This window comes from Artibeus jamaicensis, unplaced genomic scaffold, assembly GCF_021234435.1.
Source record: "Artibeus jamaicensis isolate MK-2021 breed Jamaican fruit bat unplaced genomic scaffold, CSHL_Jam_final contig_490, whole genome shotgun sequence".
Lineage (NCBI taxonomy): Eukaryota > Metazoa > Chordata > Mammalia > Chiroptera > Phyllostomidae > Artibeus > Artibeus jamaicensis.
The window spans coordinates 3,497,632-3,521,473 of NW_026521861.1; the positions used below are offsets into that span (position 1 = coordinate 3,497,632).

A 23,842-nucleotide genomic window follows, 5' to 3' on the forward strand; every position below is an offset into this window, starting at 1 on the left:
TTACTAAGTGTCAAGCACTGTTTAAATGCTTTACATGTATAAACTCACTGAACTTTACGATAAATGAGGTAGTTACTCTTATCACACCTCCATCCTACAGTGAGGGAACTCTAAAGCACAGGACAGTTGAGTGACTTTCCCAGGGTCACAGGTCTGGTTAATAATAGAACCAGAATTCTTATCCGAGTGAGTCTGGTTCCACATTTCACACCCTGAACCATGTTTCCCTCCATATACATATGGAGAAAGCTACCCTGTCTGTGCCAAATCTAAACTCTTACCAGCTTAGCTTCGTGCTTGTCGGCCATGTCTTATTATAGGTGAAAAGGAAGTCCTTGCTGGTTGTCCATCTGTGTTTGAATAATTTGGATTTCAAACCACCTAGTATGATGATGGGTTTGCTTTGTAAAAGCATATAGACTTTTTAACTTCCAAAAGGTAATTATATCAGACTATAGAGTTGAAATTAAGAATTTAGTGTTGATTGAATTAGGTGATCTTATGCTTTAATAAAACTCTGTTGGTGATTATTCATATAACTTTGGGTGCTAGCCTGTGTTTTCCAACTAAAGCTGAAAGCAATAATTTTTGTAAATTTAATGAAGAATTCAGTAGTCTGACAAATTTGAAAAGAGTTCCTCTTCAGCTACTGCTTTTAATGGAGGTGATAAAACTTGATAACTTCACAGAGTCTGTTTTAAACTTTTTTGAGAGTTTATAAATAATAGCCATACAATCATGGAGCTAGAATGTTTGATCATCTGGTCCAGTGGTTTTCAAACTGTGCTTCCAGGAGCTCTTGGGTTTGGAAGAAGCACCTTGAGAGTCCTTCAAAGTAAGGACTAGGGGGCTCCATGCTCCTGCTTCCACTTCAACTCAGGCAGTGCCACTTCTTATCTGCTCCATACATGTTACATACAAGGTCTGTCCAGGAAGCGTCCAGCCATGTGTTATGAAAAATGGAGGCATTTATTGAGGAAGGTACGTAGGTACAGTCTCCTCAAAGTAGGAGATGACTCAGTCTCCTTTAAAGTAGGCACCTTGGGACCTCACACAGTTCTCCCAGCGACTCTTCAGCTGTTCAAAACATTCTGAAAAATCCTTTGTTGGGATTGCCATCAGCTGCCCTATTGTATTTTCTTGAATCTCATCAACGGTCTGAAATCCCTTCCCTTTCTAAGGTGATTTAGTTTTGGGAAAAGCCAGAAGTTGCAGGGCATCAAATCTGGGCTTTGGGGGGCTGAGTCAGCTGGGTCTATGTTTCACCAAAAAACTGCAGGAGACATGATGCATGAGCGGGCACATTGCTGTGATGAAGCTGCCCATCACCAGTTGCCCATAGCTATAGGCTTCTGAATCTGAATAGTTTCCACAGAGGAATGTTCGAGTCTAATGCAAAATTTAATGCAGATTTGTTGCTGTACTGGTTCAATCATTCTGAACGTGACGGCCACACAGTACACATGCTCACTCAGCAGCATCTACTGCCCCCACTGACTAGGACAGTGAAGTTGTCACTGTTCACACATGCGCATTCCAGTCCACTCTCCTTGGCTACCAGGTTACATCTTTCTCATGCAAACCATTCTTTTTATATTAACAGTGGCTAGACTTTTGGGTGAGTTTTTTAGAAAGGGTTTGACTGATTTAGAAAACAATGTCAGCAAACTAGAGCTTGGAAACCATCGATGTAGTTCAAATCTTTGATTTTATAGAGGAGAAAGAGACTCCTCTGTTTCAGGCCTCAAGAAACTCAACATTTGTGTAATTATTTTTCCATTTACAAGAAGTCATTCAGCTGTGTTCTCACCTGGGAGGTGCATTGTATTCTGATCCACAGGGCGTGGCTCAGGTCATGATTCAGTCTTTTCAGTTGTCATCTTGTGCAGTCTTCAACGCCCCTTCAGTGCAGGACGTAAGTCCCGCGTGCCTATAGGAGGATGCCTTCTCCTGTTTTACCTGCTTTTTCTGTGGCTCACATGTGCCTTTTCATTGTTAGCTTTATTTGTTAAAATCTTAGAAGATGGGTAGATGATATGTCACTAATGACAGTAACAGTAATAACCTGACATGACCACGACAGAACAGTATTCTTCAGAGTCGGCACGTTTGCTCTCCCTGCCACCACCCTTACAAGGGGTTGGAGGCTGTTCATGTTACAGATGCAGATGTCAGGGCACGGAGTCCGCGTGGTCTGCCTGAAGCCACAAACGCACTGGCGGTGCGGTGGGGCTGGAACACTTCTCACACAGTGTTCTTTCTCATCTACCCACCCCAAATTGTAATTCGAATGCCCATATTTTTCAAGAAATATCTTCCCAAAGCTATTTTATGAGCTTTGCACATGTGAGAAATTGAATGCTGTGATTAGATTTCTATCTTTGTGTGAAGTGACATTTTGATTGCATATGTGTTTATGTAGATGTTTTAATTATGGATATGGTCAGAAAAGCCATATTAAAAGTGGTGATTTTAGTTTTGTTTAACTCTAGTTTTCACTATTCAAATTGTCCGTGATGAATAGTGAGTTTGCTCTTCTCGTTGTAGTTTTAAATTGAGTCTGGAATTCAAGGCTGTATTCTTTCTCGCAGTTTCTGTCGGGAAGTGACGAGCTCACCGAACACTGTAACTTCCGTTTGTGTGTTGGAGACACACAACTGGAGCAGATAGAGTACAGCTTGGTTTCAGCCTTCTCTTCCCCTCTCCCGAAATTAGACTTACTTTTTTATCATTGGCAGCTGTTGGGCTCTATAGTTTTCTAAAAATGTAAGCAAAGCAGTTTTTTTCAATGAGAGGGAAAAATCATGAATTACGTTCACTTTTCTGATCATTACCATTTTTAGCTTTTCTTTTGTGTTAAAGTGATAAAATTCTGTACAAATAGCCCAATATATCGTAACCCTTCCGTGTAGTTTTTTAGAACCCAAAGTTTATTTTTCATTTTCATAATTATCTGATTATATGGTAAAATTACTTACAGAAATTCAAACTTATACATTTAAAGGGCACTCATTTTATAATTTATATATCTATTTTTAAATTATTTGTTACTTGTAGTGATCAGATTAATCTGTTAGTTTTTTATAGGGTGAATGTAACTTGTACAATCTTTTTTGGAATGTAACATCACGTTTTATTTAGATCCTAAGAGTAATTTTTTTTCAATTGAACAACATAATGCATTTAGATGTTATTCTAAGAGTAATTTTTAATTAAAACTTCCATTGTGAACATATTGTACTTATCTTTTGAAATTAGGAAATTTAGTGAAAGCACAATAACATGAAAATTTCATTTCTTTTGAGGTAATAAAATATATTAATTAGTATGTAAGGGACCTTTCAAGTCCAAGGTCTATGAGATAGCTGGTGTGTTTGCTAACTCTGATTGTCAGCAAGCACTTCCATACGTTGTCTACCTTGACTCTTACCTATGGATTCACATTTCATCTCCTGGAGCAGAGCAGTGCTAGTTCTGCCTGCTTCTAGCAACAGTCTTAGCTCTTCTTTTCCTCTTGTTTGTTATTAGCCACTTCAGGGCATGCTGCAGCTCTCTCAGTCATTCATTGTGCAACGTGGTTTCTGGACCCTTTAGTCCCAGGTTTGAGTTTTTTGTGGTTAACTTGAGAACTTTTGGAATCCAATACAAAGGAAAGGGGCCCACTACTCTTTATGGGAACTGATAACCAGTTTGGGACCAATGGAGTAGAAGTTCTTGGAAGGCAACGCTATCTTTTATTAGATTTAGTAACCCTGTAACTAGTGCAGTGCCCGGCATTGTACTAAGTGCTTCATAAAGGTTTTTGTGAAATTGAATCCTTACATTGTTTATCTAGACATAAATACAGTAATGTGACCAAAAATTGCATTGATAAGAAATTACGTTCACTTTTTTAGTGGTACAGGCTTAAACCTTTTAAATTTTCACACAAATATTTATTCACCCCATCTTGTACTTTTGCACTTGATTTCTTTGAGCCTAAATGTAATATTTATATTTATGCTAGTTAATTTCGACCCATTGTTTCTGTCCACACAGATACTTTTAAAACGTTTTTTATGCAAACCAATGGTAAAAATGTTGAACAAAAGAAAACCCGTTGATATATCTAGAGATTATAGTAAGTTTATGTAACAAGGTTGCATATAGAGATTTTATAGTGAAATTAGGAAAACAACTTTATTATAAGTAGTATATATACTGTAAGACAAAGAAAGACTTGAACAACTTTCTTTGTTGTAACTGCTGAAAAGATAGACATGGAGATTTTCTGTCTCTAAATAAAACTCAACTCCCCCGCCCAACTCAAAGGTCTTATTCTGTAGAGTTGAATTTAAATATTCATTTAGTTTTATTTATGTTTTGCTGTGATAAAGTTAGTAGGTGTCTATAAGTCAAGTTGACAGTTGTATTTTATAGAAGCAAATTCATAGTCTTTTTGCTACTGCATACTTGTATTTATGCTAAAATACAAATTATGATGCAGAAGAGACACTTGCATTTGTGACCCCGAATTACTTTAAAGGACATCGTGAAGGGTGAGACTTGCCCCTCACCCACAGGCGCAGTGGTAGGGCAGCATCCCGAGGAGCGCTGCGCTGAAGGTCGGGCTGGCGGCGGTCGGCATCCGGCAGGTCTGTCCGAGGCCTAACACTCAGTTCCACTGAGGATCTTGGGGTTTTATCTTCTCTAGGGTGCACAGAAAGAGGGATTATAGGTGAAGCGGTGCTTCAACACTCAATTTTTTTAAAGATTTTATTTTTATTTATTTATCTTTAGAGGGGAAGGAGAGAGGGAAATATCAATGTATGGTTGCCACTCGTATGTCCCCTGCTGGGAACTGGCCCACAGCCCAGGCATGTGCCCTGACTGGAAATTGAACCGCGATCCTTTGGTTTGCAGGCTCGCGCTCAATACACTGAGTTATGCCAGCCAGGGTAACACTCAATTTTTAAATCCACGTTCAAATTGATCAGAATACCCCTTGAACTAATCACAAACTGTAATACTACAGCATTTTTTCAGTAAATGTATGCTCTAGCATAAAGCTCACAAGTCATTGTAACATTTTCTTTCTTACACTGTAATGAAGGATATTTTTAAAGCTAGGATAAATTTAGCACTTAGGAAAATAGTATGTGCTTAATAAGTATTTACTGAATAATGAGCAAATCCCAAACATGGTAGTAGAGTCTTCTGATTACAAGAATTTGGTTTATAGATTTATAACATGTAGCTCACTTTCTTGCTAGGTCCTCAACTGTTGTTCTTTTTAGGCACCAGCTGTCAATACAGAAACAATCTTTCTCTGCTGATATAGGCGTGGTATTTCTCCCTAACTCTTTATTTCTTGGGAAAATAGAGAATATAAAATTCTGATACAGTTTTATTTATTTGTTCTTTTTTTTTTTTTTTAAGATTATTTATTTATTTATCTTTAGAGGGGAAGGGAAGGAGAGAGGGAGAGAAACATCAATGTATGATTGCCTTTCGTGCATCCTCTGCTGGGAACTGGCCTGCAGGGAATGGGCCTGCAACCCAGACATGTGCCCTGACTGGGAATCGAACCACGATTGTGTGGTTCGAAGGCCCGCGCTCAATCCATTGAGCTACACCAGCCAGGGCTTATTATTTATTTGCTCTTTATTGCCTTTCTGAAAGGCATTTCTTGTTTGTTCTTGTTGTATGCACACCATAGTGGAATAGATAGTCAGTTTTAGAAAATATAAATTTATTACTTCCCCAAAGATGATCGTGTATCAGGGCATTTTAATTCTGAGTGAATAATAACCTATTGATATTATTCTTAATAAAGAGTTTAGCATAATAAGTATCCTAGTATTTTTTTCTGGGCTTGAATTTGGTGCCTAATGCATTTATATATATATGTGCACTATATAATTTTGGTATTTTAAAATTTTGCTAGCTTCAGAAATTTGGTTTAGAAGTCTTGCTAACCACTAATATATGCAGTCATATAGATAAATGGACATTTTGCTCAGTGAATACTTACTAATTATGATTAACTACGTCTGATAGGAACAAGAGTTTGTTCAGAAGCAACAACAAGAATTAGATGGCTCCCTGAAAAAGATCATCCAACAGCAGAAGGCAGAGTTAGCCAACATCGAAAGAGAGTGCCTGAACAACAAACAGCAGCTCATGAGAGGTACGCGGGGCTGTGCGGACTGTGCAGACTGGGTCTCAGAACCAGTGCTGAGCTGAGCTTCGGAAACTGTCAGGGTGCTTTCCTTTGCCAGAGGGATAGAAGGGAAGGTAACGTCGAGGTAAATAAGAAGAAAAAATTATTAAGAAATACTGTGAGATACAGAATTCCTTTTTGACAGTAGAAGTGAACATAAATACATACTTCTTAAAACATCTAGAAATATACCTGAATAATTTTGTATGCTGATTATTTCTTACGATTGTCAGTATACTTAATGGCTACACGATAGAATGGGAGTTAAAGCACTTATTTGCCCTAAGAAATAGCTCAGATTTAAAAAAAAATTTCTATGAAGATGACAAAATGGAATTTTGGTATTGGGGGTGGGGTATTCTGTTATAGAACATTAGAACAGAACTGAAAGTAATGATAGATATTATCTTTATATTGATAATATTTCATTTATAGTTCAGAATGTCAGTGTGTAAAAGTTAGTGTATATAGAACACTAACTATACTATATACTATAGTATATACTATATATATAGTATATAGAACACTATATACTGTAGTGTATATATATTATGTAAATATTAAAATGAAGACCAAGATGCATTAGTAAGAAGATCAAAGTGACATTTGGAAAATTGCTTTCTTCTTCCAGCTCGAGAAGCTGCAATTTGGGAACTTGAGGAGCGACACTTACAAGAAAAACACCAGCTGCTCAAACAGCAACTTAAAGATCAGTATTTCATGCAAAGACACCAGTTACTCAAGCGCCATGAGAAGGTTAATGAAAGAAATTTTTTTTGTTCATTTTAGAGTTTGCAGAGTGAGAATTTTATTTTTGAAACTCATATTTCTTAGAAAATGCAATCAGATTTCTTTATTTGACCCTAAAATGCCTCTGGTAAAGTTTGGGAGTAATTCGTTCTGTGTTGATCATGATTGCAGACTTCTTTTTCACACGTTCCGAGGAAAGTACTCATCACAGTGCTCAGTGGCCTGTGATAAGGTCCATCTTGGTCTCTGAAAGGCAGCTGTTGTGGGTCCATTCATGGTTCAGGTATCTGCCTGTGGACTCCCTGTACTTACTGAGAGTTTCAACACAATACTTATTACTAATAGTTTTGTATTTTTCTTACAAATTACTTTTTGCCTAATATTTTGCTGGTTTGTATTCAGTAAGGGAGACAGTTATTTTGGGAAACAGCAACGACAAAATGGCATGTTTGAACACCTTTGTAGGTACTGAGTATTGCATCTGCATCACTGGGCTCTGTGTAAAACTTTCTTAGGAAACGGAACAAATGCACCGTTACAATCAACGACTTATTGAGGAATTGAAAAACAGACAGACTCAAGAGAGAGCAAGGCTACCCAAGATTCAGCGTAGTGAAGCCAAGACTCGAATGGCCATGTTTAAGAAAAGTTTGAGAATTAACTCAACGGCCACTCCAGATCAGGACCGTGAAAAAATTAAACAGGTAAATAAGCAAATTATTCTCTTTAAGGTTAAACAAATGTGAATGATCTTTAGGAGTGCCACGTGATTGTGATGTAATTATTTAGAGCCACCTTGCACCTGGATGGTCACTTCAGCTCAGTGGGTTGGGGCTAGATATACAGCATGTACCAACTTAGTCTTCCAAGGGAGGCAGCCGCAGGGGACAGTGCCCTTCCTCCCATTGCCCACCCCAGGTCGTGGGCTAGACCGGTCTTAATACCAGCTCTGGGAATGAGGTGACTTGGGCAGACCTTTAAGTGAAAACACATGGTCTCACTATAGTTTCATAATCACAGGTCCCATACACAAATGAACTGAGGTTACTTAGCAGATAGGAAGGACAGAGTTTTAATCAGAGGCCCTCCGTTCCCCATGATATAAACTCCAGCTTTGACTCACAGTATATTATTACTTGCAGTTTTAATTTATTGTACTTTACATTTTTGTTAAATTCCTTAATTGTACCGTTGGAAGATGCAGAAATTACATTTCTCGTTAACCATATTTACCTGTGTCTTTCCTATTTATAGTTTGCTGCTCAAGAAGAAAAGAGGCAGAAAAATGAGAGAATGGCCCAGCATCAAAAACACGAAAATCAAATGCGGGATCTTCAGTTGCAATGTGAAGCCAACGTCCGAGAGCTGCACCAGCTGCAGGTCAGGCCCGAAGCGCGGAAACGAAGCTGGCAGTAGATGCGCGGCACGGAGTCGGGGAAATGTGCGGTTAACCAGGCTCTCTGGAGACCGGCGAGCTGCCCTGTACTTACAGAAATGCCGGCGTTTGTTTCCTGTATAAACCAAACAAAATGCCATAGGCACTTGTTTGGATTTTTTACAACTGTGGGTAATATAATATAAGCCAAATTATAACCTAAGAAGTTGAGTCTTTCAAAAGCAGTATTGACTATTTTAAGTGTATTTTTCAAAGAAGGTGAACAGTGTTTTCAAAATGATGTAGGCAGCCCTGGCCGGTGTGGTTCAGTTGGCGCATTGTCCCATAACCAGGGCTGTCCAGCCTTTTGCGTCTCTGGGACACGCTGGAGTTGTCTTGGGCCACACATTAAATGCATTGTGACGCGTAGTCACAAAAAAATGTCATCATGATTTAAGTAAATTTACAGTTTTGTGTCGGGCCGCATTCACAGCCGTCCTGAGCCGCATGCTGCCCGCAGGCTGCAGGTGGGACACCCCTGTGGCGTAAACTGAAAGGTGTTATGGGTTTGGTTTCTGGTCAGGGCACATACCTGTGTTGTGGGTTCGATCCCCAGTCAGGGCGTGTGAGGAAGGCAACCAAGTGATGTTTCTCACATTGATATTTCTCTCTGCCTCCCCCTACCTCCCCTTCCTGTCTCTCTAAATCAGTTTTAAAAAATTGAAGCTATGACCCGTTTCATAATTTCTGGCCCTTGGTTTTTAGAGAATTTGAACCTCAGTAAGAGCCTAGTGTTTGATGAGTAATTTATTATTTTGGAAGATAATTAATTGTATTTGTGAAAAATTGCTATGTTGATCTGAAGTGTTTTAACCCAAACTTTATTTTCAGAATGAAAAGTGTCACCTATTGGTTGAACACGAGACTCAGAAACTAAAGGAGTTAGATGAAGAACACAGCCAGGAATTAAAGGAATGGAGAGAGAAATTGAGACCTAGGAAAAAGGTAATTTAAAAAACTTTAATTCAAATGTTTGTATCTGTCCATCCATCCGTCCGTCTGTCCATCCATTCATCCACCCATCCTCCCAGCTGTTGGCTCTTTACCTACTATGTGTCAGGTACAGGAAATTCATAGGTGGGGAGACAAAGTCCCGGTGCTCCAAAAGTTCAGAATTTAGTGGTAAGTAATTATAGATCAGCAGGATTATTGCTCTGAAGGAGTTAAGCTCAAGATACTGGGGATAAGGAGGTTAAATGGTAATGGAAAAAAGTAAATTAAAAAACCTAAAAAATAAGATACAGCGGAGCAGAGCATGATGTGCAAGCAAAGCAGGAGGAGTGTGCAAGTCCTTTTTCTTGTCTCCACCTCGCCTTTCTCCTCGCCAGTTCCCTCCACCAACAGGTGTTCTCACATTGCTGTTCTCTGGACATGTAGGCTAGGAACCTGACTCATCTTTCATTTCCATGATAACCTGCATTCAGTCATGTGTTTCTCTTTTCCGTGTTGTCATCCTACTACTTGCTTAAAACTGTTCAGTGATGTCCTCATGGGCCTTCTGGCCTTCAGTTCCCTCGCCTTTTCCCTGCTTGCCTGCCACCACCAGATCATTCGTCTTCCAGAACGTCTCAGGTGTTGTCATGGTGGTGTATGGGGGGACCCCCCAGAAGAACCTGGAATTACCTTCTGGGGGGCGGGCACCTTGTAGAACAGGCTTCCCCTGCTAGTTGGGTGTTCTAGGAACCCATCTGTACCAGAGTACCAGCTGGCATTGTTGTGAGAGGCTGCATTTGGCTTCAGTGAAATTTTTTGTAAAACAAAATTTTATTGTTTATGATAATACAGTTGTCCCACTTTCTCCCCCATGCCCCCCTCCACCCAGTCTGCACCCCACTTCCACATTCAGTTCCCACACCATTGTCCATGGGTCCTTCATACGTTTTGACTAACCCCTTCCGTCAGTCCCCACCTCCCTCCTTCCGTTACAGCCGTCGGTCTGTTCCCTGGATCTAGGCCTCTGGATCTCTTTTACTCATTAGATCATTTTGCTCGTGAGAGTCCTCTTATAAGTGAGATCACAGGGTATCTGCCTTTCACCGGCTTATTTCACTTAACGTAAGTCTCCAGTTCCATCTGTGCTGTCACGAAGATAGGTCCGTTTAGGAAGACTCCCCGCGCGTTTGCTCATTTCCTCCTGGTGATTACGGGTGCATCTGCCCACATTGCTGAGTGTTCACCTGCTTTTCATCCAGAATGGCGTGACCCTGTGCCCCACCCTCCCTGTTTACCTGATCTTGCCCGAGCAACTTTTTTTTGTTAGGACTTGAACCCAGGGCTCTGCACAGCCTTTGATCTTAGCTATTAAACAGTCTGGTCTTCCATAGGGCAATACACAGGGTGAGTGTTTGGGGAGAAGAGCTTTATCTTGCTGTCAGAATAAATTCTGTTTGTAATACCAGTACATGATTTTCTTTTTTCTTCCTTTTTAAGACACTGGAAGAAGAATTTGCCAGGAAACTGCAGGAACAGGAAGTGTTCTTTAAAATGACCGGGGAGTCTGAATGCCTTAACCCATCAACGCAGAGTCGAATTTCCAAATTCTACCCTATTCCTAGCTTGCATTCTACTGGATCATAACAATGGGAAGTGTCCTGTGGTCTGGTTTGGCTTTTAAAATAGGTCGTTTTGTTCTCTTCATCTTCTGCCGCAGTCTGCATTAGAAGGTGCACGGAGACAATCATCTGCTCACCTTCTCGGTGGTTCTTGTGTGTGCGTCGTGTTTGTTTAGCAAAGGTGACGGGAAAGGAACTGAGGCAGGTGCTGGGCCGTGCTGGCGTAGAGCGTCCTGCAGCAGTTCCCTAAGGTGATCTTGTATGTTGATCTTAAAAATTGTGTTCTTTAGACACTTACCTAAAAAAATTCTTAAAGATAGAATGATTAAAGTTATTTTTTTAAAAACCTGTTATGTCACTGAATATTAGTAAATACTGGTTTTTCTCAATGATGCCTGGATTCTGTAGTTGAAACTCTGCTGTGGAGAGTTGGAATAACTTTCTCTGGTAAATCAGCTCTCATGAAAAAAAGCTAGGAGTTGCTCAAAATATGATACCGATTTATTAAATACACCTATTTTATCTTCAAATAGCAAGAAATTCTTTTACAAGAGAAATTATTTCAGTAATCTGTCTAAAATAGTTGTCTGTTTAGGCATGAGCTAATACTCAAGGGTGCTAGTTTTATTAAGGCAGTGCCTAAAACACTAAACTTGGAGTCTAAAAAAGGGTTTCCTTGTTTGACTCAGCAAAACATCCTTAGCATTAAGTATTATCATTTTTTAAATCTTCTATTACCATTTGATAGAAATTTTCATTCTAAAACATATGTTGTACAAAATTGGGAATAATGGAAAAACAGTAGCTTTTAGATGTTCTCATTGGAAACGTAAAACTCAACAAATTCAAAGAAATAGTTAGCTATCCCAACTTATTTTTTAAAATAATTCAGGAGCAGGTTAAATGACTTCCCCCATCTTTGCAAATTCTGCCCATTGGGAACTCTGTCAGAGGCCTGCTGGCTCTGAGTTGTATTTATAAATGTATTTTCTGAAGTAGATCTCAAAAGAGGCTTTTTTAAAAAAATTAAAAGAGGCAAATGTTGGAAATGACTTAGTTGTTTTGAAATAAAGTCATTTATATTTTGGTTTTATTTTGTTCTATGTTTAAATTATTTACTTTGATTTTAGTGGGAAAAGCCTGAATCCTTTATCATGTGGTTGCTGATATGTGTAATTATTAATGAAATGCGCACTCTCAGTCCCTCTTGCGGCTTAGAATTCCGAGCCTGTGTCAGTTGGACAGTGTTACGAACTGCACTGTGGCATGTGAGACGGCACATTTGTAAGTGACGCTTGCTGCCTGCCATCAGCCTGTTCTCTTCTAAGAGGACTAGGTACCAAATCGTACAAGTTTCAGTTTTTGTTATGTTACATTTGATGCTGGTGGAAAATTTAAATGTTACTGTGGGAACACTTATCATATTAAGAAAATGTAAATATCTGTAGCACTTTCTTGCAGTTAATTTGAAAACTTTGAGTACTGAACCTTATTTCATCAGTGGTTTAGATGATTTAAATGCATGTGTGGTTTTCATTTTGTGATTGTTTTCACAAGCATAATTTACTTGGACACTTTGTAGGTAGCCTTAACTTCTGCCCAAGTTTGTTTTTTATATAAATATAAATATATATATATATATACACACATATATTATGTATGGTTGTAAATTCATACACTTTTCACATGAATGTGTTACTGTATACAAAACTCCTTTAATGCTTTATTCTCAAATGCTGGGTTGAAAAATGTTTTGAAAGCCTTTTAAAAAATATATCTTTATAAAGTAATATTCAGGATGATGATGGAAATTGTTTATATTATAAAAATGACAGTATAAAGTTACTTAGTGTATTTAATGATTTATTTTAAGAGGGAGAGGAGAGGAAGTTTCTCAAACCACTTTCTTTGAAATTTTCAGGTTATTGGCTTTTCAAAACTTAATACTTTAGGCAGTGACTTTTTCAGTACCATTTTAATGATATTTTGAGTGCTAGTTTGTGGCACATAATCTTATTTGATCTGAATATTCGAGTCTTTTTACTTCTTTCAACTTGACGTTCAGAGTATTGAGTAAAGGAAAGAGGCTCAGAGTAGAACGTTGACACTCTGATTAGTTCTTCAACTGCTATATCTCCCTAAACACTGCCCTTGGGATTCAGTGTTTATGCTTGAGTCCTCTTTCAAATGTATCGTGTTCTTGTGGGTGCAGGACTATAAAATGATAACGTACAGAGGCGAAACATTCATTTTAATACTTTAAGTCACATAAATACTTTGAAAAAGTGTTTTGTTACAGAATGTGCTGTTTGTACCTGTCCCTACACAGGTCTTCTTAGGCCCTCTATTCCAACAGATGATAGTGATCTTGCTTGCATGAAGTGTAGGTGGGGAGTGGGGGAGGGGCGCAGACTTCTTTCAAATCAAAGAATGCAGTCAAATCCATTCCTGATTTTTGCTGTGGCAAAATGTGCTATGAAATGCGTAAAAGAAATTCTTCACGTGTGTACCCTGATTGCTCACCCCCCTTCTCCCTGCGTGCTGTGACTACGCCAGATTGCCACGCTTCCGCAGGTCTAGCTCACGGAGCTTGTTGCACCGGGTTGCCTTTCCTCGTCCTGTCAATCCATAGTTGGGAGTGAATTGCTGAATTTGCTGCTATTCTGTACAGAGTCACAATTAAGCTTTTTCTTACCCTTTTCTATGGGGAAGCTGTAGGGTGGGTAAGGAAGAAATTGAGTGCTTATACTTGGCTGAAAATATTAGAACTTTCCTCTGACAGGATACAGCAAATTGTAATTAAATATAAACCAGAACCAGAGCTACCTCTAAGTAGTGTTTCCTTAAGCACAAAGCTCTCAGGCATATGAGATCCACTCTAATGGAGGGTCTCTGATTTCTCGAGTATCCGTGAGTTTCAGAAGTGACTGTCTTTTGTACTCTTTTCAGTTTCTTTGTAACTACACACTCTTTCCCATTCCACACTGTGCTTAAATGACAAAGTCTCTTCTGAGAAGCCAAATTCTGTCAAATGATTAGCTAGAGATAGTGTTGAATAAAGGAAAACCTAGAACTGAGGTGAAAGAGGAGAGTTAGTTCTAGTTCTAATAGTCTTCTGATTAAATAAATCAATTCTTTTCTGGGAAATGGTCTTTTATAGGAAATGGGATATTTTAAATGCTTTTCTTAAGTTGAGGGCACAACAGTTAATGCCTCTATTGTTGCTTTTCTGTGGCTGACATGGTTTCGATACAGCTTTAAAATTTCTGCTTCTAAGCTTTGGATGGAATGTTACACCAGTTTTAAATGTTGGCTGCAGCTTTCTGTGATCCTCTGATTTGCAGTGTGATAACTTCACAAGCTAAATTTTCAGAAAGAACTTTGTTTCAGATTATGCCTCTTGTCTACTTGGGAGCAACGTGTCTTTTCAATCATGGGATTGACAAATGAACAATAAAGTTATTTCTTAATCTGTGTTGAGAAGCCGTCTTTCCTTGAGAACCATTGGAACTGAATTGTCGTGGATGAGAACATCTTGCAGCTTTTTTGGTCCTGGTTCTGTTTGGACAATTGCAGTCCTCCAGGTCTGCTGACTGTTTCTGACTTAACTAGCGGCGCTTTACCTATTTCCACCAACATACGTATGTATATATTTTTTATTTTTCCCCCCTTGGGATATATTATTCCTCTCACCAAACATTTCACAAGCCATATGACCTCACTTTTGCTAAAAGTAGCCTCATTCTTTGCAAGTGTTCTTGGCTGGAGAGAGGCAAAGCATGTCCCTTTCTAATCCAGGACCATGGTACAGTGTCGAGCTCGTTCTTAACCCCAATCATTTTTTTTTTTAATAGAAATAAAAGAGGCTCCGAGTCATTGCCATCCAGCTGAGGACGTATCTGCCCATTTTTTCCCTGGGTTCTGTCCTTTCACCCATTTCATGTGGCTTTAGGACTCTGGAGACTTTCGGGTAGCTTAGAAAGGTAAGGAGGGGAAAACTGATTAACCAAGTGAGTATCATCAAAGGGGATAGAATACTTGAGCCCTTGAAACTATTACAGCACTAAAGAGACTCAGACTTTAGGTAAAACTAAAACATCAAAAAGGTGCAGTGTAGTCATTTATTATACGCAGTGAGTTTTCATTAGGAAGTAAGAAGTCGTTTGAAATTCTGAAAGCCTTTTGGACTCATTTTTTAGAGTTCCTACATTGATTCAGAGCAGGTCCTAATGGGATATGACCAAGGAGGCAAACAGACCATGGGGGATGTGTGGTGCTTGGCTGGTGGTTGTGCCAGTGGTCGCTCGGTGTTGTGGAATTAAGCGCTGTGTTTTTTCCCCAGGATAGTATGTGAGATAGCTGGGAGAGGCCACCTGAGAAATAAGCAATCCAGTCTTTTAGAAGAACGGAGTTACAGAAGATTTCATTTAACTCCACTTTAAATTATCCAGCCATTGTCACAGTTTGTAACCAATTCAAAAGTTAGCCTCTTTTGAATTTGCATGTCTGATTTTACTCTGCATTTTTGTGGGGCATTGATATTTGTGCGTTTTTCCTTCATAGGCACTTCGGTATTCCATATTACTTGCTCTGTAATTATAATTACTTTGCTCCAGGGTAAATCACTACATTGAGAACAATTCTGTTGCTCATCTGTTGTATATTTCAAGTGACTTATGTGTATGGATTGTAATTGCCCAAATTGAATTATTACAGATAAAGGTCTGCCTTTAACAATCTCAATGATTTAACAAAATGCCAGAAACTGGCCCAGAATGTTGTGTTTGCAGTAGTGTCAGAGTCAAACCTAAAGTATTTTCTTTTTTCCCCCTTAATTTTGGTTAGATGAATCAGACTACACATGATATTAAAAAAGGGAAAAAATCCTTTAATTGGAAATTTTACATTTGAAATGACTTTCCATCAAATAGACCACATTAATGTTTTTAGACATTGAAAAGTGCTTTAAAAACCAACTGCGCCCAGTACCCGGTGCCGTTTCCTAAGTGCAGAACAGAGGTGACATCTGTCCCCGCAGCAGGATTGCTATTTCCCTGTCCCCCTCTCCCATGCCCCTTGCCCTCCTTTTTTCTATTTGCTGCCGTCCAGTGGATACAGGTCATAGCGACAGTCAAACAGACTTTCTAAGCAAGTGGGACTATGATATGTAGAGAGAAATAACTATTAGAAAGAAACCCTGTTGCCACCTTCAGAGGAAGTGAATTTCCTAACTTTTCCGTTGCAAGAGTTGCTTGTTAGCCAACTCTTCTGTGCCTAGAGAATGCGGAGTGAACAGGGGAGGAAGGAGCCTATAGCACAGCTTTAAAGCATTAGCTGGCACATACCCCACCAAGTGTTAACCCCAGGCAGGTGCCCCCCCCCCCATCTCCCACCCCATGTGCCATTTTTCTGAGCTCATTTTTAGGCAAAGCTCGTGGACTCCCGAGCCAACTTCTATGTACCTGGCTTCACTAGGTTAAGGCTTGAACTAAGTGCTGAAGCAGCCCAGGGCTCTGGGCTAGAAAGCAGAGGAGTCGGTCTCACGCCACAGTGCTGCAGCTGCTCAGGGCTGCCCTGAGACGCTGCTCGATCGTGTGTCTTTGGATTATTTATGTGTGCATATATTGTTTCAGACTACAGGAAGTGTTCTAGTTGATTATTCAGCTATGCTGTTGTCAGGAGGATATTGGGACTCCAGCTTTCACCCTTCAGAGAGGTTGTGACCGAAGAGCACCATAAGCCATGGGAAGAACTGGTCTCAGGGCTGGTCCGCCAAGGGCGGCTCATGGCCTGGTGGCGATGCTTCTCTTTCTCCGCCCGACGTAGACTTGGTCACCTGAAAGTTAGAAAATGAAAGTTAAGTCAAAAAATATCTTGTGGCCTGTGGGTCCTTTAACTGGCTTGAAAGATAAACCCTTGTAAGACTATCAGTTTATTTAAATTGTTTACCCCGTTTGATTACCAGACTGGTTCTCCTCTTCCTCCCTGCATTGGCACCAGCCTTCCTTTCTCCCCAGCTGTCTGATTGTTATGCTAATTATGTTGTTGGCAGGCTCTGCCTTCAGTAATTGGCATTTGCCTTGATTTTTCAGGCTTGCTATGGAACAAATCTTCCTCTCAGCACTCCAGAAACTGTGGCAGTGGAGGCTTACCTTTGTCTCCTTTTTCTCCCTTGTGCCCTCGAGGGCCGGGTGGCCCAGGCTGGCCAGGTGGCCCAGCGGGGCCCCTCTGACCTAGGAGGAGAGAGAGAGAGGCAGCATACGGCAGGGTCCGGGGCCCGGAGGAGTGGCACAGCGCCCAGCCCAGCACTGGCACAGGGCTGCTCTTCAGGATCCCGGTGGCTGTTGCCTGCCACCACCTACCTTTGAGTCCTGGAAAGCCCATGTCTCCCTTCTGCCCAGGGGGTCCTGGAATGGCTCCATAAGCTGCAAGGGGAAAAACTGGCCTTAGACTAGCAGTGGCCCCGAAGCTGGCAGATACAGTGATTTGTTCAAAGTAACACAGGTTAAGGCAGTGGTAGAGTTTGGGCTTGGAAGAGGAAAACGAAGTTCAGAATCTGTCAGATTCGAAGCATCTGGAGTGTTAGCGATGAGGTTTTTTAGGAGACAGGTCTCTGTGGAGCAGGCTCCGTGGGAGACTGTGCGGCAAGTTACGTGCTGGGAAAACGATCTAGGGAGGCCCTTACTTCGGAAGAAGTCCATGAGGTCCTCAGTCACGTTGCTGTAGGCAGAGAAGACCTTGCTGATGCCGGGGGGCCCCTGAGGCCCAGGGTGGCCCGGTGGGCCCTGGACGGTGTAGGCCATGCCCTGCAGCAGGCCCTGACCTGTGAAACACGGGAGTGTGGGCACACGCTTCACCGTGGGGAGCCAGCGCCCAGTGCACTGGACTAGGTTGGAGGCGGCGCCAGGCCCTGAGCAGCAGGCTGTCATCAGAGGCCCTGCCTGCACAACTGGCTGACAAGCTGCAGGGAGGGAGGGCTTCTTAGCCAGCAACCTCCCCTCAGGCCCAGCAGAAACTGTCGCAGTCACAGAGACTCCCGAGACCCACACCAGTTAGTGGAAAGCAAAGTACAGGGACCCCAGCATTCTCTGTCCCCTGCAGCAGAGGTTCCAGCCCTGCCTGGGGGCCTCTTGAACCAAGCAGGGAGAAAATTAGGCTGGGGTGTCCTGTCCTCAGTCCCTGAAGGTCCTGACTGCAGTGCTGCGGGGCTCCCAGCCTGGGCACTCCGAAAACAAGGGGCAGTTTCTGGGCCCGATGTGGAGATGCTCACGTGCTCCCACTCCCCCCATAGCACTGTCTCCCGACTTACGTTGCAAGCTCTCGGACACCCGGACAGCCAGCTCGTTGTAATCCAGACCTCCAGCAAGGCCATTCCCGAACAGTCCGTCACCACCATACATGCCACCTCCTGCTGTCCCGTAGCCTTGGCCCAGGCGAAGGTCTGCACCAAAGCCTCCCCCTTCACCCAGGGAGCCGCCGCTGGACCCCCCTACGCCCATGGAAGAGCTGTAGGACGTGTCCCGGCTGACCGACGAGCTCTGGGAAGAGCTGCTGCTCCGGCTGTAGGAGCCATCCGCGGACCCCAGGCGGCTGTCTCCAGGCGGTCCCTGGGGCCCAGGAGGGCCTGGGGGGCCCACGATGAAGCTGCGCACATCAGGACCTGTGGAGGGGAGCTGCGTGAGTGGGAGCGCAGGTCTGGGTGGAGAGGAAGAAGTGGGTTAAGACCTGTCTCGGGGTCTCCACGCTCCTAAACCGGGTATGTAATAAACTGCAAGGCACTTGTCCGTGAACAGGATTGTACTGGCTGGGAAGCCCCTGGGCTTTCCCTGGCTGGTGGCATTCACATACTGGTCTCTCGGGGTCCTTTGCCTTTTGCTCCCCTCCCAGAGAGAAGCAAGGCCCGGGAAAGGGCCTATGAGCAACAGCCATGTTAGGGGCACCTACTCGTCAGGTAGCTGATCAGTTCACTCCGGAAGCTGTCGGTGTTCTCAGCCGCGTGGGCTGCCAGTGCTCCTGAGACACCCTGAGGCCCTCGAGGGCCTGGGGGGCCCGGAGGACCTGGGGGGCCTGGGATGGAGGACAAGCCAGCAGCTGAGCGGGAGGCAAAAGCAAGAGATCAGAGATGGCCCTGCTGAGAACACCGAATTTCCCACCCAGGGCCCCAGGTGGTGCCTTCTGCAGAGGAGGGGGATGAGGAGGGAGCAGCTGACACCCAGAGCACCACCAGGGAATGACTGGCCATCCCACTCCCAGTTCTGAGCCACGTTCAACCCAGGTCATGTCCTCCCCGCCTCTGGGAGTGGGAACCCTGCCCTGGCTCCTGATCACACTGGTGCCATACTCATTGGTTCGTGGAGTTCTCTGAGGGCTACACCGGGGCGCACTGTCTCTCCCCACTTCGCCTGTTGCTAGGCTAAAAGCACCTCAAAGCTCGCACGTCCCTCCCCAGGGCCCCAGGGCCCCAGGGCCCAGCCCTGTACATGCTGCAGGAGGACTGGGGAACAGGTAAACGGATTTAACGCCACAGCTGCCCTTACTAAAACCCGGAGCTCCCAAGTCCAGGCTGCAGTCCTCTGCCCTCACCCCGCTCCCCATGTCTTACTATGCAAGTAAGAAGAGAGATCCTCCATGCTGATGCTGGACCACGCATTGCCTGGGACCCCTGGTGGCCCAGGGGGGCCTGGGGGCCCAACGATGCCTCTGAATTCAGATCCTGACATACCAAGGAAAAGCAGGGAGTTGGTTGTGGTCCAGACCGAGGGGCTCTGCCTTCCATCTCAAATCGCTTGGACAGGTGTTCCCTGCTCAGCCTTACCTTGGAGCAAGGAGAGGAGGTCCTCATAGGATGTTCCTGGCAAGCCGGGGGGGCCCGGGGGGCCAGGAAGACCAATGCTGATTCCAGAACCTGAGGAACAAAATCCCAAATTGTGATAGATTTAGACCAGATAGGGAAAGGCAGTGGGAAACCCCCCGTAAGAGGAAGCCAGACAGAAGCAATGTGAATGGAAGTGGGGGCAAGAAGGGGAAGAGAGAGGCATCAGGAAGGGACTGGCAGAGAGAGGGACACAGAGAGACAATCTTGGGTAACCCCGCCAAGGAGGAGGGGCCCCAGGTCCCTGGAAAAGCAGAGGTCCAAAAAGGGCCTGCACCTTCATCCTGCTGGGTGTGCTTGTGTACACAGAGTGGAGTATGTGCATGTGTGTATAGTGTGTATGTGTGAAGTGTGTGTACAGAGCAGTGTGTGTGTTGTGTATAGAGAAGTGTGTGTGTATAGAGAAGTGTGTGTACAGAGAAGTGAGTGGTGTGTATAGAGACGTGTGTATAGAGGTGTGCATATGTGTATAGAGTGTGCATAGAGAAGTGTGCATGTGTGTTTTGTCTGTACAAATTTGTGTAAGGAAGTGTGTATGTGTGAGTGTGTGTATAGGGAATGTGCGTGAGGTGTGTGACAGTTCTGTACAGGATGGTGCATAAGACACTCATTCTGGCTTCCCTGGCCCAGCTCCTTGACCTGCTTTGGGGTCACGGGTTTGAATAGCTCTGCAGGTAGCCTACTCCCTCTGGGTTTGGTGGAGCCTGGCAGGAGAGGGTCCGTGGGCCGTTTTGGGGAGGTTCAGCCCCCATGTCCTCATCCAGGGCCCTCCTGACCGCCCTAGCCTGCAAAAGACAGACACTCACTCGACATGTAGCTGAGGATGCGATTGCTCAGCTCTGTGTAGTCCAAAGACTGGAGGGACCAATCTCCACCGGCTCCTGGTGGCCCTGGTGGCCCTGGGGGCCCCGGGGGTCCCACGAGGTACTGACGTAGATACTGACGCATGTCATCACCTGAAAGGAAAGGGTGTGTTAGCATGGACCCACCCAGGCTCCGGGACAGCCAGAGCCTGGTCCCCCCACACAGACTGGCTGGTGAGTGACGAGTGTGGCTCTAGGTCTCAGGCCCACGGGGGATCCAGCAAGCTCATCGGTATCTGGAGGGGCGCCTGCCTGGCTGGCTGACACTGGGCGGGGGGGCCCTGCTGCCCCCTTTCCAGTCAGTGGTTGGGAGGAGTGAGGGAATGGCTCCTTGTCCTGAAGGCCTCCCTCCCCTGTGCAGCCCTCACGAAGCTCCGAGGGACAAGGTGAGCCTGACAAGGGCAGTCAGGAGAAGGCAAAGGGCCCGCCGCCAGCCCACTGCGGGAGACTCACGCTGTAGCACAGCCAAGATGTTTTCGGAAGTGACGGACGAGCTGATGCTGTGCCCTGAAGCTGTCAGGAGGGAAACCCGGGTTACCTGCCTATTGCACTGAAGCAACACCCCGTTGCCCCAGAGTCACAAAGACCTGGGCAACTGGCTGCTTCCATTCCGGAAATGAATGAAAGGAGCGTCAGGAGGCTATTTTTAAAGCATGAAAATGTCAAGCATTTTTTTTGTTCTTGTTTGATAAGAAGTGAGTGTGTTTTGGGGAACATGCTTTAGTCTAAGTCCTCAGAGACCTTGCCAGCCCAAAGGATCCCTCTTCCCTTATCTAGGACGCATTTGTCACACACAGCCAGAGGGCTCACTAAACATGGCTTTGCAGTGTCCCTTCATCTGAGCAAGCCCTTTTTGAGACCCGATCACCAGGAGTTCAGATTTGAACATCACACTGAGAAGAAGGAAAAGCCAACAGCAAACGGGGAGATGAGACTCGAGGAACAGAAGTGCAGCCTGGGCGGAAGGGCCGTTTGGGCCACAGGAGAGGCTTACTCTGTAGGTAGCTCACGACGAGGCTTGCCAGCTCTGCGTAGTTGAAAGTCTCACCCCCGATGGTGGTGACAGGCCCGGGAGGCCCAGGAGGGCCTGGGGGACCCTGAACTCCAGAGAGATAAGACCTAACATTGTCGCCTGCCAACAAAGAAATAAAGCAAGGTCAAGCATGTCCCCAAGTGGGCACGTCCTCCTCATGGAGGGGACCTGAAGTACTTGATGAAGCACCTGCCCCAACTCCACACAGGCCCAAGGCAGGGCCAGCAGGGAGCCAGATGTCTTGTTATACATGGAGAAACCAAGGAATATGTTGGGTCAGGAAGTACTGGAGGGCTGTGGACCAACAAGAAGACTCTAGTCAGCCACCCATTGGACAGATCTCTGGTGCCCACATTTGTGGGAATCACACACATCCATGAAGAGCACAGGGATGGGGTCGGGGGAGTGCACCCGTGAGAGCGTGAGTGTGTATCTGTGTATGCATGTGGACAAGGGTGTGGGTGTGTGAGTCTCCACAGGGGTGAGGCTGAAGTCATCTGTGTGGGCAGCTGGACGGCAGGAGCTCACGGACCTGCTGTCCTGGCTGCAGGGGAGGAAGGCCTGGGCCTGGCCGTACAGACACTGACCTCCAGCACAGACGTGCACACGCACAGACGTGCACACGCACACCCTGCCGGACCCCACACTTACTCTGCATGTACTCAGAGATGTACTGCTGAATCTCCAGGCCCGAGCTGCTGATGGAGCCCGGAGGCCCAGGGGGCCCCGGTGGGCCTGGCAGGCCCGGCATGAACATGGTGCTGGATGATGATCCCCCTGGAAGAAGGGAAGGCCTCCGAGCTGGGTTCTCTGCCGTAGGGTCCAAACGAGGGGCCCAGGCACTGCTCCCACAGTCTGGGGATGGGGGTCTTCCTCAGTGGAACAAAGAGGACAGTGGCAAAGAGAAGGGGCCCTCCCAAAAGAGGACAGGAGTGCCTGCAGCAGCCGCTGTCTGCGAGGGGCCTGGCAATGAGAGCTCTCCAGGCCAGACCCTCCTCCTCTCCTTCGGCAGCTGGCTCACTGCCTCGGGTCTCCCTCTGCACACCACCAGCCACCACCCCCTGCACCCGGCTCCCAGGGCCTGCTCTGTCTCCACCTTCCGTCACTGGCATTTTTAGTCATCTTTACATGTGGGGGTTCTTCCCTCCTGCCCCCACTAACATGGAAACTCCTTAAGGCCCCTCAGAGATCCTAGCATGTGGAAAGTACCTAATCAACACTGAATCATGGAGAAATGAATGAATGAATGAATGAATGAATTGTTGTTCTCATTAGCATGATCAGACTTGCTTGAAGAAGGGGAGAGGAACTTTGGTCACCTACGGTACTTACCTTGAGAGGGACCACCAGCAGTGCCAGGGAATCCGGGATCACCTGGAATCCAAAATGAGAAGCACTGTTCGCGTCACCTCCCCTTATCTGCACGTGGCTCAACAATGACTTCCTGTCTCTGTCTCTGCAGTGACACCATGAGCTCCCTTTGGGCAGGGATGTCCCCACATCCCCACACCGTCCTCCCTCCAGCCGCTCAGTTCTTCCCTCTCTTCTTCCCCACAGGCTTTAGCACCAATAAGTACATGTCGGTCTGAGTCAGGCTTTGGGAGCCAGCATTACTCCTACTCCTCACTGCCTCCATGGCCACTCTCTCACTGACCTCTGTCACCTTTAGGGCCTCGGGGACCAGGTGGGCCTGGAGGGCCGGAGAAGAAGTTCTCTGCAGAGGAAAGAAATAGTTTTGAGTGTGGACGCAATGATTCTGTGAGGCAGCAGCACCTAACACAGCAGTCATCACACTGCAGATTCTTGATCAATATTTATCAAATGGTTGGTTATATGGATGGATGAGTAGATAGAAGTAGATAGACAAGTGGATGCTTGGGCGGGTAGATGGATGGATGGATGGATTGATGGAGGATAAATGGTTACATGAATGAGTGGATAAATGAATAAATGGATGGATGAATTTTCTACAAGGGGGTACTTCTGGGTTATTTGCTCTAAAGCTACTGCCATATGTTTCTATGTTGCATTGTCAGCACTTATCTCATTTCATATATGTGTGTCCTGCCTACTTCATGAGACCCGGGCTACCCAAGGACAGGAACCAGGTGTTGCCAGTCAGCCCGGATCTCTCC

General features: G+C 44.6%; 2 protein-coding genes across 4 annotated transcripts in view; one reads left to right on the forward strand and one right to left on the reverse strand.

Annotated features, from left to right (window-relative positions):
* Nucleotides 1–14,414, forward strand: part of SLK (STE20 like kinase) — a 49,200-nt gene extending 34,786 nt beyond the window's left edge. For both annotated transcript variants that reach the window (XM_037159365.2, XM_037159366.2), the window contains 6 exons: nt 6,040–6,169; nt 6,834–6,958; nt 7,468–7,656; nt 8,207–8,332; nt 9,219–9,332; nt 10,818–14,414. In XM_037159365.2, coding sequence (XP_037015260.2) covers nt 6,040–6,169; nt 6,834–6,958; nt 7,468–7,656; nt 8,207–8,332; nt 9,219–9,332; nt 10,818–10,964 — 831 coding nt within the window. In that variant the 3' untranslated portion in view covers nt 10,965–14,414. The remainder of the gene's footprint in view (nt 1–6,039; nt 6,170–6,833; nt 6,959–7,467; nt 7,657–8,206; nt 8,333–9,218; nt 9,333–10,817) is intronic.
* A 1,392-nt stretch (nt 14,415–15,806) lies between these two features.
* COL17A1 (collagen type XVII alpha 1 chain) overlaps nt 15,807–23,842 on the reverse strand; it is a 48,454-nt gene continuing 40,418 nt past the window's right edge. For both annotated transcript variants that reach the window (XM_053668416.1, XM_037159518.2), the window contains exons 40-53: nt 23,362–23,421; nt 23,040–23,081; nt 22,359–22,484; nt 21,669–21,806; nt 21,128–21,187; nt 20,618–20,767; nt 19,755–19,844; nt 19,542–19,652; nt 18,884–19,030; nt 18,249–18,599; nt 17,625–17,762; nt 17,302–17,364; nt 17,092–17,172; nt 15,807–16,775 (exon numbers count right to left, since the gene is read on the reverse strand). In XM_053668416.1, coding sequence (XP_053524391.1) covers nt 16,723–16,775; nt 17,092–17,172; nt 17,302–17,364; nt 17,625–17,762; nt 18,249–18,599; nt 18,884–19,030; nt 19,542–19,652; nt 19,755–19,844; nt 20,618–20,767; nt 21,128–21,187; nt 21,669–21,806; nt 22,359–22,484; nt 23,040–23,081; nt 23,362–23,421 — 1,610 coding nt within the window. In that variant the 3' untranslated portion in view covers nt 15,807–16,722. The remainder of the gene's footprint in view (nt 16,776–17,091; nt 17,173–17,301; nt 17,365–17,624; nt 17,763–18,248; nt 18,600–18,883; nt 19,031–19,541; nt 19,653–19,754; nt 19,845–20,617; nt 20,768–21,127; nt 21,188–21,668; nt 21,807–22,358; nt 22,485–23,039; nt 23,082–23,361; nt 23,422–23,842) is intronic.